Source organism: Staurois parvus, unplaced genomic scaffold (assembly GCF_062004578.1).
Source record: "Staurois parvus isolate SC_StPar_1 unplaced genomic scaffold, SC_StPar_1.0 ptg003908l, whole genome shotgun sequence".
NCBI lineage: Eukaryota > Metazoa > Chordata > Amphibia > Anura > Ranidae > Staurois > Staurois parvus.
This window is the reverse complement of record NW_028321703.1, coordinates 16,611-32,535: the sequence shown is the minus strand read 5'-3', so window position 1 is coordinate 32,535 and position 15,925 is coordinate 16,611. Positions and strand designations below refer to the sequence as shown.

Genomic DNA, 15,925 nt, shown 5'->3' with positions numbered 1-15,925 from the left:
CTCTCCTCCTCCTCTCCCCTCTCCCCTCCTCCTCTCCCTCCTCCCCCCTCCTCTCCCCTCCTCCCCCCTCCTCCCCCTCTCTCTCCCTCCTCTCCCTCTCTCTCCCTCCTCTCCCTCTCTCTCCTCTTTCCTTGTGCTCTCTCCTCTTTCCTTCGCTCTCTCCCTCCTTCCCTCTCTCCTCTCCTCTTTCTCTCCTTCCCTCTCTCCTCTCCTCTTTCTCTCCTTCCCTCTCTCCTCTCCTCTTTCTCTCCTTCCCTCTCTCCTCTCCTCTCCTCTTTCTCTCCTTCCCTCTCTCTCTTTCCTTCCCTCTCCCCTTTTTCTCTCTCTTCCCCCCCCCCCCCCTTCTTAAAAAAAAATCTTAATTTTTTAAGTATAGATCAACTTCTTTTTAAAATGTATCGCTGATTTTTTTCATTCATTTATTTGTTTTCAGACGAGCGACCAGCTTAGACCTTCCCATGGCAATGAGGTTCCGCCACCTGAAGAAAACATCCAAGGAGGCCGTTGGCGTTTACAGGTAAGTGACCTCTCCAGAGGGTTGGTCCGCATCCGTTTTCTGTGATCCTTCTTCCCTCACCACCTTCTGTCCTTCCTGCAGGTCATCTATCCATGGCAGGGGCCTGTTCTGCAAGAGGAACATTGACGCCGGCGAGATGGTCATCGAGTACTCAGGCAATGTCATTAGAGCTGTGCTGACTGACAAGCGGGAGAAATTCTATGACAGCAAGGTAATACCCCTTCCCAGAATGCCTTGTACCACTGTCAGCATGCGGCCATATTCTCCGTGTTCCTGCGCAGACATTTAAAGCTCGGAATGGGCGCCTCCTCTTGAAGAATTCAGTTGGACCTCAACTGTTACTGGGTCACTTCGGCTCCTTTAGACATTCATGAACTACAACCACCAGAATGCCTGTGGATATTTATAGTGGTTGTACACCCTCACATATGCCCAGTGAGGTGACTGGCCTCATGTGATACACAGATACAAATCTTCCTACATAAGCTGTACCTGTTTATCTGCAACCCTTTCTCCTATACATCGGTTCAAAGTGCTGATTTTACACAGCATTTCTGAGCTTCCAGAGGCAGGGGGTGGGGATTTGACATGTCACCACTGCACAACATGGAGCAAGGAGGTGAGTGTAATCTGAGACCTGAGTGGGAGGGAATTATTATTATACAGGATTTATATAGCGCCAACAGTTTGCTCAGCACTTTACAATATAACGGGAGACAATACAGCAACAATGCAGTTCAATACAAGAGGGATAGGAGGGCCCTGATCCTTGGAGCTTACAATCTAGGAGTGGTTACATTGCCCTCTGAACAGTCTCATAGAGAGCCTTGCACAGCTGAGGTTCAGTTCAAAGTGCTGATTTTACACCGGATTTCTGAGCTTCCAGAGGCAGGGGGTGGGGATTTGACATGTCACCACTGCACAACATGGAGCAAGGAGGTGAGTGTAATCTGAGACCTGAGTGGGAGGGAATTATTATTATCATACAGGATTTATTATTATTATTATTATACAGGATTTATATTATTATTATACAGGATTTATGGCGCCAACAGTTTGCTCAGCACTTTACAATATAACGGGAGACAATACAGCAACAATACAGTTCAATACAAGAGGGATAGGAGGGCCCTGATCCTGGGAGCTTACAATCTAGGAGTGGTTACATTGCCCTCTAAACAGTCTCAGAAAACCTTGCACAGCTGAGATTCAGTTCAAGGTGCTGATTTTATACAGCATTTCTGAGCTTCCAGAGGCATGGGGTGGGGATTTGACATGTCACCACTGCACAACATGGAGTAAGGAGGTGAGTGTAATCTGAGACCTGAGTGGGAGGGAATGGTTACATCTTCCACAAAACCATCTCATAGAGAACCATGCACAGCTGAGGTTGCTAGGAAGGAACACCACTCACCCATCTCTCCACTGGGTTTGGGGAAGTAATCGCCCATCAGCTTGAGCAGCACCATAACTTGTGTTTAGCAGTTCGCAGCATGCACAGCTGAGGCTGTCAATCACAGGTTGTGTGCTGGAGCTTCCCTTCCCCTCAGCACTGCCTGTCGCAAATGATTCATGCAGATAGCAGAGGCTCCAGACTGTAGACAGAAATCACACTCAGTGCTTTGGATTGAGGCGCACACACACTATAGAAGGGTATGCTTTGTTCATTTTTCAAATTGAAGGTTAAAAAAAAAATCGATTTGCCTCTTTCTGTAACTGACTCTAATTTTGTCCCCACCGTAGGGAATCGGATGTTACATGTTCCGCATTGACGATTTCGATGTGGTCGATGCCACCATGCACGGCAACGCAGCGCGTTTCATCAATCACTCCTGCGAGCCCAACTGCTACTCCCGGGTCATCCACGTGGAAGGTCAGAAGCATATAGTCATCTTCGCCCTTCGCAGCATTTACCGCGGCGAGGAACTAACCTACGACTACAAGTTCCCCATCGAGGATGCCAGCAGCAAGCTGCACTGTAACTGTGGTGCCAAAAAGTGCCGCCGTTTCCTGAACTGAGCGAGGCACGTCCAAAAAAAGAAAAAAAAAAAAAACAAAAAGTAAAAAATTTAAATTAAAAACAAAAAAAACAAACAAAACAAAACAAAAAAAAACATGGCCACAAGTGCCGGTTTGGAGGTGCTGGCACTTCCACGGCGGACGCAAGATTTCGGGTGATGGCGCTGCTCGGCAGAGAGGGGTCAACATTACAAGAAGTCGCACTTTACCCTCTGTCCTGACTTGTCCGTCATTGGAGTACAGGGCAGACCTCTCCTTCCTCTCAGGGTCTTCAAGAATCGTCTCCTCTCTGGATACCACCCCTCCCCTCCCCCCTTGCTGCTAACTGCTAGCGGTCGCCCCGGTAAGCTCACGAGGTTTCTCGAAAAACGAGGGGCGGCGCTCAGAAGACGCAACCGGCAAGGGGCGGGCACACCCCCTCCTGCTGTTTTATCCCATTGATCTCCCGGCATCTGTGTTCACTCCCATTTGGAGAGCTTATCCAACGTTGGGGAGCAAAGCGAAAATCGTACTGTTTGGGGGTGACAATCATTTTTAGTCCTTTTTGCTGCTAACCACCTGCTCAGCCCTACAAAGGGGTACAAATAAAAAAAAAAAAAAAAAAAAAATAACCCCTGCTTCCGTCAGCTTTTTACCATTTTATAAAACCAATAACCCACCTTGAATACGCGGAGCTTCTTGAAATGTGGAGCTTGACCAGACAGACTCCATCTTTGATCTTTTTTTTTTTTTTTTTTTCTCGTCAATTATTATTTTATTATATTATTATTTTTTGTTTGTTTTTTTATTTTTGTTGCGAAGCAGCGAGTGGTGAGAGCAGTTGAAGTTTTGAGAATCGTGTCTGTTTCAAGAGACAAGCGTCTTGAGGAGAGAGTGTAAATAGGTGTACAAAGAATTTGTAAGGACATTGTTTTCTATGCACTTTTTTTATTTAAGGACTTGCTGGGGGAAAAAATGTTTCATTGTTTCACCTTCTGTTTAGAATTTTAAATAAAAACAAAACATTTTGCCATGTGTAGGTGATGTGCTTTTCTGACCGCACGCTTCGGAGGAGAGGCGTTGGCTCGCAGTCGGGGGGGTCAGGATAAAAGTCGAGGAGCCAAGTATAAACGATCAACATTAAAATCATATATCCGAGCAAAATTCCTCATCCGTTGAGTAGCACAAGAATTCAGTCCCAGTCGGGTTATACTGCTGCCTGCAGGAGGATTGGACATCAGCAAACAATCTTTAGACCAGCCCAAGAGAACAACTCCTTTACCCAGCATGCCTCAGTTTTTTTTTTGTTAGTGTCCTAGGATGGATGTCTTGTCTACAGCTATGCTAGGAAAAGTCTAACCATGTACTTTTGCAGTTTGCATGTTCTCCCTGTGCCTGCGTGGGTTTCCTCCAGGTATTCCAGCTTCCTCCCACACTCCAAAGACATGCTGGGAGGTTCTTTGGATCCTGTCTAAATTGGCCCTAGTGTGTGTATGTATGAATGTGAGTTAGGGGCCTTAGATTGTACACCCCTTGAGGGTTAGGGACCTTAGATTGTACGCCCCTTGAGGGTTAGGGACTGATGTGAATGTACAATATATAGATAGATAGATAGATAATAGATAGATAGATAGATAGATAGATAGATAGATAGATAGATAGATAGATAATAGATAGATAGATAGATAGATAGATAATAGATAGATAGATAGATAGATAATAGATAGATAATAGATAGATAATAGATAGATAGATAGATAGATAGATAGATAGATAGATAGATAGATAGATAGATAGATAGATAATAGATAGATAGATAGATAATAGATAGATAATAGATAGATAGATAGATAGATAATAGATAGATATAGATAGATAATAGATAGATAGATAGATAGATAATAGATAGATAGATAGATAGATAATAGATAGATAGATAGATAGATAGATAGATAATAGATAGATAGATAATAGATAGATAGATAGATAGATAGATAGATAATAGATAGATAGATAATAGATAGATAGATAATAGATAGATAGATAGATAGATAGATAGATAATAGATAGATAGATAGATAGATAGATAATAGATAGATAGATAGATAGATAGATAATAGATAGATAGATAATAGATAGATAGATAATAGATAGATAGATAATAGATAGATAGATAATAGATAGATAGATAATAGATAGATAGATAATAGATAGATAATAGATAGATAGATAATAGATAGATATAGATAGATAGATAGATAGATAGATATCTATCTATATCTAGATAGATAGATATCTATCTATATATATCTATCTATTATCTATCTATCTATTATCTATCTATCTATCTATTATCTATCTATCTATCTATCTATCTATCTATTATCTATCTATCTATTATCTATCTATCTATTATCTATCTATTATCTATCTATTATCTATCTATCTATTATCTATCTATCTATCTATTATCTATCTATTATCTATCTATCTATTATCTATCTATCTATTATCTATCTATCTATTATCTATCTATCTATCTATCTATCTATCTATTATCTATCTATCTATTATCTATCTATCTATTATCTATCTATCTATTATCTATCTATTATCTATCTATCTATCTATTATCTATCTCTCTCTCTATCTCTCTCTCTATCTCTCTCTCTCTCTATCTCTCTCTCTATCTCTCTCTATCTCTCTCTCTCTATCTCTCTCTCTCTATCTCTCTCTCTATCTCTCTATCTCTCTCTATCTCTCTCTCTCTCTCTATCTCTCTCTCTATCTCTCTCTCTCTCTATAGCACAGCATAAAATTATGGCACTATAAAAGTACCTGTAATAAATAGAATATAAAATAAAGGAACAGAAAAAAATGTAATGGAAAATAAAAGAACAGAATAGAACAGAAAATAAACTTCCGCCTGGCAGCACGTGGCTCATTGGTTCAAAATCCCAACCCTGGCAGCACCTGCCTGGAATTTGCATGTTCTCCCTGTGCGGGTTACTCCGGATTCCTCCCACACTCCAAAGACATGCTGGTAGGTGAATTGGCTCCTGTCTAAATTGTCCCTAGTATGTGTATGTATGCATGTAAGTTAGGGACCTTAGATTGTACGCTCCTCGGGGGCGGGGACTGCTAGTAATGTACAATATATATGAAGTGCTGCGCAAATTGACGGCGCTATAGAAGTACCTGTAATTAATAAAGGGATAGAATAAGATAGCATAAAGCCGAACTAAATAGAGAATAAAATAGAATATAAAATAAAGTACTAGAATAGAGTAGAACAAAATAGAATATAAAATAAAGGAATTGAAAAAAAGAGAATGGAAAATAAAAGAACAGAATAGAACAGAAAATAAACTTCCGCCTGGCAGTACTCGGGTCGTTGGTTCAAAATCCCAACCCTGGCAGCACCTGCCTGGAGTTTGCATGTTCTCCCTGTGCCTGCGCGGGTTTCCTCCAGGTACTCCGTTTTCCCCCCAACACTCCAAAGACATGCTGGTAGGTGAATTGGCTCCTGTCTAAATTGGCCCTAGTATGTGTATGTATGAATGTGAGTTAGGGACCTTAGATTGGACGCTCCTCGGGGGCGGGGACTGATGTGAATGTACAATACGTATGTAAAGTGCTGCGCAAATTGATGGCGCTATATAAGTACCTGTAATAAATAAAGGAATAGAAAAGAATAGGATAGCATAAAACAGAACTAAATAGAATAGAAAGTAAAATATTAAAATAGAATATAAAACAAAGGAATACAAAAAATAGAATGGAAAATAAAAGAATAGAACAGAAAATAAACTTCCGCCTGGCATTACTCGGGTCGCTGGTTTGAAATCCCAACCCCGGCAGCACCTTTCTGGAATTTGCATGTTCTCCCTGTGCCTGCGTGGGTTTCCTCTGGGTTTCCGGTTTCCTCCCACACTCCAAAGACATGCTGGTAGGTGAATTGGCTCCTGTCTAAATTGGCCCTAGTATGTGTATGTATGCATGTGAGTTAGGGACCTTAGATTGTACGCTCCTCGGGGGTTAGAGACTGATAGGAATGTAATGTATGGTTGTGTATATATATATATAATATGCGCGCTTTGTAAATTGATGGTGCTGTATATAGGAATAGAAAAGAATAGGATAGCCTAAAACAGACCTACACAGAATATAAAAGGAATAGAAAAAAACAGAATGGAAAATAAAAGAATAGAACAGAAAATAAACTTCCACCTGGCAGGTGAATTGGCTCCTTTCTAAATTGGCCCTAGTATGTGTATGAATGTGAGTTAGGGACCTTAGATTGTAGGCTCCTCGGGGGCGGGGACTGATGTGAATGTACAATATATATGTAAAGTGCTGTGTACATTGACGGCGCTATATAAGTACTTGAAATAAATACCGGATTTTTTCCTTCAAGATTTTGCGTTGCTTCAACTGGTCTCTGCACGCAGTTATCCTCAGCCTAGCTTTGGAGTGCTGGACCGGCAGCCAGGGCCGGTTTGGAAGTGACCTTCGGGCACTGGGTTCCGCATTAGGCACTTCCCAGACCTTGTTCTCCGCACTGGGAGAGCGCTGGGAACTACCTTGAATTTATTTATTTCAGGTACTTATATAGCGCCGTCAATTTACGCAACGCTCTACATACATATTGTACATTCACATCAGTCCCCGCCCCCGAGGAGCCTACAATCTAAGGTCCCTAATTCACATTCATACACATACTAGGGACATTTTAGACAGGAGCCAATAAACTTACCAGCATGTCTTTGGAGTGTTGGAGGAAACCCACGCAGGCACAGAGAGAACATGCAAACTCCAGGCAGGTGGTGCCGCGGTTGGGATTTGAACCAACGACCCGAGTACTGCCAGGCGGAAGTGCTAACCATTTAGCCACTGTGCTGCCCAGAAAAGTGCCTTTTTGAATTCCCTACTACATCTGGTTACCATGGAAGGGTTTGATGTTGAAGGATTGAGCATGATGTCATCTGCTGGGTGTGGAGTGTTGTGTTCGCTCTGAGCGATTTCTCGTCATTCAATGTCGAGGGAACGTTGTCCTGTTGCTGATGGTCCTGTTGCTGATGGTCCTGTGGCTGATGGTCCTGTGGCTGATGGTCCTGTGGCTGATGGTCCTGTGGCTGATGGTCCTGTGGCTGATGGTCCTGTGGCTGATGGTCCTGTGGCTGATGGACCTGTTGCTGCTCCTAGTTTGTAGGAGTGACTCATGAACTCTCATCTCTGGCCGGTTTCTACTGCCCGTCTACAGAGAACCGTGTCCTTTACACCTTTTTCGGGTCCCGAACACCTACCTCCTTCATTGACTGGGCTAAGGTTCTCTCATATTTGACATTGCCGAATTTGTACAGTGGGCTCTGCCTGTGTGTCTCACTCTACAGGGGTAGATAGGCAGGTAGGTGGCTTTAATGCAGAAGAAACAAAGCATGTCCTGCCTGTCCACCTATTTTTATTTTTTTACCTAAAGTTCCACTTTGTGGAGAAATTCTAACTGCTGGTCACCAGATTCCTAAAGGTCAGCACATCCTTGACTGGCCTAGTGCTCTCCTTTAAGTTGGGTCACTGGCCAATCTATGGTAGGTAGATGAAGTCAGCGTCCAGGCGGGGAGCTCCGGGATCGGAGGTGGGAATTGTTACGCTTTAACACTGCTTTTTCTGGCAGGTTCTATGCTCTGGGTTCAACTGACACCCCTAATCAAAGGAGAGAGCGGAGTCCCCTAAACCTATTGGCTGCCTGGTGTGTTCTATTTCCTGTTTATGGAATCCATAAAATACCACTTTGAACTTTAGGAACTTTTGTTTGGTGCCCCCTTTGGTTGAAGTGCAGGTAGACTTTCCAACTCTTGTCACCTGACTCTGAGAGGGGCTCCTGTTTTGTGTAGAGCTGCTGAACACAAGCCATTGGACTTTAGAAGGACTTTTCTCTATTGGGAACCCGTATCCAGCATCTCACCTCCATCTTTCTCTGACATTTTCCTCTGTTGTAGTGCAGCAGAATGGGTAAAACTGTTAAGAGGTCACCACTGAGGTACATCCCCTTCCTGCTAGAGCAGATATCAGGAACCCTACGCTTCAGCTTTGGTGGCTTGTTGGAAGTATCTGAATTGTGGTCTGTCTGGATGGATTTGTAGAGTGCTCTGGTTAAGTTGCTAGGAGTCAGATACTATATCCCAGCAGCACCAGGGATGTTGTCTCTTCACACCTAACCTTGTTATCATCATCATGGATATCATAGAAGGGCAGAGCGTGCAACCAAAGAAAGGTTGGTGGAGGTCCATCCATCTACTCATCCACACCCACTTAGGCTACTTCTCTGGTGGACCATAAGTTTGGAAGCAAGAATTCTGCTATGACCTTGGGAAAGTCTTTAGCATGAAGGCTCACCCCCACTTTTTCAAGTGTGGTGAGGATGGTTAATCCTTGCAGGTTCTTGGGTGGTTTGCCCTTCAAGAATTCAGATGCAGTTTATCACTTTTGGTTTCTCAGGATAACACCTTACCCCTGGCACTCTACAACCACTTACCCTCTTCTTCTGTGTCACTACACATATTAATGGACCTTCCCTTGTCCCCTTGAAGTCTCTTCAACCTAGAAGCTTTGGCTATAGTTTTTGTGTCCGTTTGACCTCTGTAGATGTTTTCCACCTTGACCACCACTTTCTTCCTCCTAGAAAACCCTTAAGGTATGTAAAGCCATACCTGGTGCCCATCAGGGTCATCCCTCTCTTTTCCCAGAGGGACTCCCTGACCAGCTTGGTTGTCTGGAGCCAACTTTGGCTACCTTTCGTCCTAACAGGATTCTGAATCCCTGTTGTAGCCCATGCGTACCTGGTTGTTAGATTGTGGTCTAGCATGCTAGTGCCCTACCTTGATCTCCCCCATTGTGTGACACTCAAATGACCACCTGTGAAACAGCCACTTTAGGCCCAGGGGGCAACTTGAGCCGGATGTGTGCCTGCAATATTTGTCAGGCTTTGGAAATTGCCATCAGCTGTAGGAATCAACGATCCTAGTTCTGTGGTCAAGGAGCCTTACCGCATTGTTACCCCCAGACATGTCGGTATTGGGGAGTTACCCGTCTCTTCTCTTTTGCAGGAGCATCAGATGTTGAAGAACCTTCTCAGAATAAGGGACTGAGGTGTCTATAGGAGACGGGGAGGTGCTTCTCTCTGCTCTCCAGTTCCTAAGCAGACCTGTGTGTCTGCCTTAAAGGATAAATTCAGCTTTTAACAAAAAATAATAAATGCACTTTTTTCGCAGGTAAAAAAAAAATTTTGAATTTATGTTTTGTTTCTGGAGCCTGTAAAGCATTGCACCAGTGATCAGCAGATCGCTTGTACCTTGCAGGTCTCCGACTGACCTGCTTTGCTCGTATATCCCGTATGGGCAAGCGGATACTTACTGACAGGAAGGTCCAATGAACTACCGTGGTGCTGTGGGACTCTGTGGTAGTTTCATTGAAAACTACAAGCCGACAGCCGAAAAGGCTCCCGGGGCTCGTCATTTCCCCATTCACAGCTGCTGGGTAGGCGGAGCCCCTCATGGCCGCGTTTACAAAAAAAAAAAATTATGACAGTGGGGAGCAGATTCCCCCGCTAGCTGTCAGAATGATGGAGATCGGGGGGGAATGCAGGAGCTGGTCCACTTGTTACACCCTGAATATGGGTGTAACATGTTACGAAAGGTGAAGTTATCCTCTACCTGGGGTGTCAAACTGGTGGCCCTCCAGCTGTTGCGAAACCACAAGTCCCATCATGGCCCTGCCTTTGGGAGCCATCCTTGTAACTGTCAACCTTTCTATGCCTCATGGGACTTGTAGTTAGGCAACAGCTGGAAGGCTGCCAGGTTGACACCCCTGCTTTACATCGTGGGTGTCAACCTGGCAGCCTTCCAGCTGTTGCCTAACTACAAGTCCCATGAGGCATGGAAAGGTTGACAGTTACAAGCATGACTCCCAAAGGCAGGGCCATGATGGGACTTGTGGTTTCGCAACAGCTGGAGGACCACCAGTTTGACACCCCTGCTTTACATCATCATGGGTGTGAAACTGGTGGTCCTCCAGCTTTTACAAAACTGCAAGTCCCATCATGGCCCTGCCTTTGAAAGTCATGCTTGTAACTGTCAATCTTTCTATGCCTCATGGGACTTGTAGTTAGGCAACAGCTGGAGGGCTGCCAGTTTGACACCTGTGATGATGTAAGGCAGGGGTGTCAAACTGGTGGTCCTCCAGCTGTTAGGAAACTACAAGTCCCATCATGCCTCTGCCTTTGGGAGTCATGCTTGTAACTGTCAACCTTACGATGCTTCATGGGACTTGTAATTAGGCAACAGCTGGAGGTCCACCAGTTTGACACCCCTGCTTTACATCATCACGGGTGTCAAACTGGTGGTCCTCCAGCTGTTACGAATCTACAAGTCCCATCATGGCCCTGCCTTTGGGAGTCATGCTTGTAACTGTCAACCTTTTCAATGCCTCATGGGACTTGTACTTTGGCAACAGCTGGAGGGCCACCAGTTTGACACCCCTGCTTGAAAGGATCAGGTAGCTCATGGCCTGGAAACCTGTCCTTGTCTGCAAAGGACTTTCCTCCCCAGAAACATGGGGGTGGGTTCTGTCTCACTGAAAAATCATTGTGTCTGGGGATGCATTCTATATTTCCAGAACAGGTATTTATTCTGCATCATGGGATCCTTCCACCCAGGCACCACTGAACGCCATCATGGTATTGCTGTGCCTTCTCCATCAAGATGGAACACAGTCTTTGTGGTTCCAGCTGTGCTCTGTACTATGGGTCTCAGTCTTGCCCTTGCTGATCCCATGGAAACCAGTTCTGGAGTTGGGTCCCTTTTTTTTTTTGGCACAATTGTCAAAGTGGCCTTTCTAGCACTGATTCTGTGTTGGTTTCACTCCCTGCCCCTTGTTTCACAGATGTTTCTGCATGGCTCCATCGAGAAGAGAGGGGGGCTGAAGCCTCCTTAGCTTTTTGATTCTTAAAATTGGGGATTGTCAGGAATATTCTGAAGAATTTCTCTTGGGCTCAACCCTGAGGTGCGAGAGTGGTATGTACAGCTTCATTTTGGATTCCATCTTGGTTTTACCAGTCTCACTAGTTTATAGGTTCATCTTCTAGCTATCTATCTTGGGATGTATTCTTCCTCATGCTCTTTACCCCTCTGGTCACGCTCACTTTGATTAAATCCTGGGTTCTCTACTACACTCCAGTCATTTTTACACCCTCTGCAGGCTGGGTGTTTCTAGGCGTTTTCTGGGTTCTTCTCTGGGGAGTCTCTCCTTGGCGAAATAATGCTGTTTTATCAATTCTTGAGGTGTGGAGTTTCCATTTCCTGACCCATTTTGGTCCGGCTTCGGGCTTCCCTACTTAGGTCTTACCCATGCAGGGATTGTCTCTCTGGTCCCGGTTTCTGGTGGGGACTTGTTCCATTTCCATGTTTGGCTTGGATTTTTTTTCATTCCCCAAAAAAGGAATTTGCTCCACCCCTTGGTGGGTTCTGCTTGGCCAATTTCTCACTTGGCTTGGAGTGGTCCCATCCATGTTGGGTGGGTTTTTTTTTTTCTTCTCCCTGGCCTAGTTGGTGACAATTGTTGCACTAGACTGGACCATTAAGTTGGTTCCTTGTGCTGTCCCTCTGGTCATGTTGCAGGAGATTCAACCTCATCCAGTGTTAAAATGAGGTGTTGTTCCTTCAGGCAGCTTTTGAAGGTCACAATAGTCCCCAGCTCTGTTGTTGGGTCTATTAGTAGGTGTTGCTGTTTGCCCAGCCATTATGGATGTCCTGATGATAGATTTATATATTTCAGGTACTTATATAGCGCCATCAATTTACACAGCGCTTTACATATATATTGTACATTCACATCAGTCCCTGACCCTCAAGGGGCGTACAATCTAAGGTCCCTGACCCTCAAGGGGCGTACAATCTAAGGTCCCTGACCCTCAAGGGGCGTACAATCTAAGGTCCCTAACCCTCAAGGGGCGTACAATCTAAGGTCCCTAACCCTCAAGGAGTGTACAATCTAAGGTCCCTAACTCACATTCACACATACTAGGGACAATATAGACAGGATCCAATTAACCTACCAGCATGTCTTTGGAGAGTAGGAGGAAACTGGAGTATCTGGAGGAAACCCGCACAGGGAGAACATGCAAACTCCAGGCAGGAGGTGCCTTGGTTGGGATTTGAACCAACGACCCGAGTACTGCCAGGTGGAAGTGCTAACCATTTAGCCCCTGTGCTGCCCCAAGATAGATGATTTCTTGTGTCCCTCAATGGATGAGAGAGGAAATAGGATTTTTGTTTTTCACTTTAAAATCCTTTTCTTGGGAGTCTGTTGAGAAGGACAGGTCCTCCTCCTCTGGTCATATGTTATTGGTACTTCTTGCTGCGTATGGGAGGTGTTATCCTGGACTGGCCTACAGAATTTTTGTTTGCTAATATCTGTTCTGCCTGTAGATGGTGTCAGCTGACAGTATATGACTTCCTGTGTCCCATAATGGACTCCAAGAAGAGTGCTGAATGAAGTCTACAAAAATCCTAATATATTCAGTACATCTCTAACAATAAAAAATAAAACAAAAAACAAAAAAAAACCCCCCATAACCCACAAAACCTGTTACAGCACAAAAAAAAAAAAAAAGGTTTTCCATGAATAAAAGCTGATGGTTGTCAGTGCTGAATGGTTTGTCTCCTCTCTGTAACTGATACATTCTGCTGGAGAGTTTGATCTTTCTGAAAATTAACAGTATCGTTGGCAGGATCTGCGGATGGAAATGAAAGCCTAAAAATGGAAAACAAATGCAGCCGTCACATCTAAGAAAGGGTAAGCTGCGATATAGGAAATATTTGCTTTTGGGTTCAGTGCGACTCTCAGCTGCAGCCGGATGGGGGTTGTATGCATGCCGCAGCAAAAGCCACGCCCCGTGTCAAGTAAAGGGGGTCCCGGCAAACCCCCCCCCCCCCCCCACCACTGCATGCAATGTACATGGTTGTGGTGCGATAGTGGGGGCTTTCCAGGGGGTGAGGAGCGGACATATTGCCTCCCAGCAAGTTGCCAACCGCAAGCTGCATCTCTCAGCGGCAAGAAAGTATCTTCATAATTCATCCGAATATAAAATATATTATTATTCAGATATGAAGATCGGGGAACTTTGGTGGGTTTTTTTTTTTCCCTGTGTCGGTCTGCTGTGACGTTCCAGGAATCCGCAGAGCCCTGCAAAGTCGCTGCAACGACCTCGCTAAACGCAGAACGGGTTCCGGAGACCTTTTTTTTTTTATCTATAAGAGCCGGTTCACACTATAGAAATGCAGTCCAGATGCGTTCCGGAAGCGGTTTTGCAGGTGCATTTTTGATGCATTCCAGTTCATTTTTCTCCTCTCTCTTTTTCTTTAATTTAAATAGGGACTTGTGCGTTTTTGATGCGTTTTACCACGTTCCAGTACAGTTCTGTGCAGAAAAAATGCTGCCTGTTCTACTTTTTTTTTCTGCGACCGGAACGCACCGGAACTGCAAGCGCTGATGTGAACTATGACACTGACAACCAGATCACCGACTTTCTGTGTGTTTTGGATGCAGAAAAAAAAAGCAGCTGAAACGTTGTGAATCCGCCCTAAGGCTAGGTGCACACCTATGCAGGCTGCGTTTGAACTGTTTCTGCGTTGCATTTTCTGTTGTGTTTTTGATGCAGGTTTTTTTTTTTTTTTTTTTTTAAATTAAATTAAAAAAAAAATTCTTGTTGCTAGGCAGATTTAAATGTAAAAACGCATTTAAAAAAATGCAGTACATGCCTTTCTGCAGCGTTTCCATTGACGTCTATAGAACTAAAAACGCAACGCTTTGCGTTCAAGAAAGTCCCTGACCCTTTCCAAAAAACGCAGAGATGTGAACGTGTCCCATAGGATGTCATGTTACACGGACTGTACTGCGTTTCTGGAAAAAGCAGAGATTTCTCACGTGACGTCCGGAGGTGCCCAAAGCTGCGGTGTCGTTGCTCGGATCGCACACGCGCCCCACAAGCGGATTATTAGAGCTGCTCTTAATCAGGTTTAAGAAAATGAGGATTTGACACGAAGATCCGGCAGAGCAGACAGAGGAGCCGCTGAGGACGCACTCAGGTAATGTGGATCCCGCTCCCCCCTCCCGTGCTGCACCCCGTTACACGTCGCCCGGATTAGTATCGCACGCATAGGCCGAGCGCAGTACACGGGTATCGCACGCATAGGCAGAGCGCAGTACACGGGTATCGCACGCATAGGCAGAGCGCAGTACACGGGTATCGCACGCATAGGCAGAGCGCAGTACACGGGTATCGCACGCATAGGCAGAGCGCAGTGCACAGTAATCGCACGCATAGGCAGAGCGCGGTACACGGGTATCGCAGGCATAAGCAGAGCGCGGTACACGGGTATCGCAGGCATAGGCAGAGCGCGGTACACGGGTATCGCAGGCATAGGCAGAGCGCGGTACACGGGTATCGCAGGCATAGGCAGAGCGCGGTACACGGGTATCGCAGGCATAGGCAGAGCGCGGTACACGGGTATCGCAGGCATAGGCAGAGCGCGGTACACGGGTATCGCAGGCATAGGCAGAGCGCGGTACACGGGTATCGCACGCATAGGCAGAGCGCAGTACATGGGTATCTCACGCATAGGCAGAGCGCAGTACACGGGTATCGCACGCATAGGCAGAGCGCAGTACACGGGTATCGCACGCATAGGCAGAGCGCAGTACACGGGTATCGCACGCATAGGCAGAGCGCAGTACAAGGGTATCGCACGCATAGGCAGAGCGCAGTACAAGGGTATCGCACGCATAGGCAGAGCGCAGTACACGGGTATCGCACGCATAGGCAGAGCGCAGTACACGGGTATCTCACGCATAGGCAGAGCGCAGTGCACGGTAATCGCACGCATAGGCAGAGCGCAGTACACGGGTATCTCACGCATAGGCAGAGCGCAGTGCACGGTAATCGCACGCATAGGCAGAGCGCAGTACACAATGATGGGACCCCCCCCCCCCCCGACACCATCAATGGGGCACTATTCCACCAACTGACACCAATGATGGGACGCCCCCTCTCACTGACACCATCAATGGGGCACTATTCCACCAACTGACACCAATGATGCCCCCCCACTGACACCATCAATGGGGTGCTATTCCACCAACTGACACCAATGATGCCCCCCCCCCACTGACACCGTCAATGGGGCACTATTCTTCCCATTGATACCAGCAACTGGGGACTTTTCCTCCCATTAGAACCAATGATGGTGCACCCATGCCGAGGCATTTTCTACCATAATGGCCACAGTGACCCCGGTCACACCGGATGTGAAGTCGCATGCCAAATCACAACCTATTGTCCAACCAATTAGAGCG

At 45.5% G+C, this 15,925-nt stretch overlaps 1 protein-coding gene across 1 annotated transcript; it reads left to right on the top strand.

Moving 5' to 3' along the window:
• Positions 1 to 362: 362 nt before the first annotated feature.
• On the top strand, positions 363 to 3,550 carry LOC149427299 (histone-lysine N-methyltransferase 2B-like). Its single transcript, XM_089668153.1, has 3 exons — positions 363 to 517; positions 599 to 728; positions 2,261 to 3,550. Exons 1-3 carry the CDS (start codon positions 459 to 461, stop codon positions 2,534 to 2,536), a joined length of 465 nt encoding a protein of 154 aa, XP_089524279.1. The 5' UTR covers positions 363 to 458; the 3' UTR covers positions 2,537 to 3,550.
• The last annotated feature ends 12,375 nt before the right edge of the window (positions 3,551 to 15,925 follow it).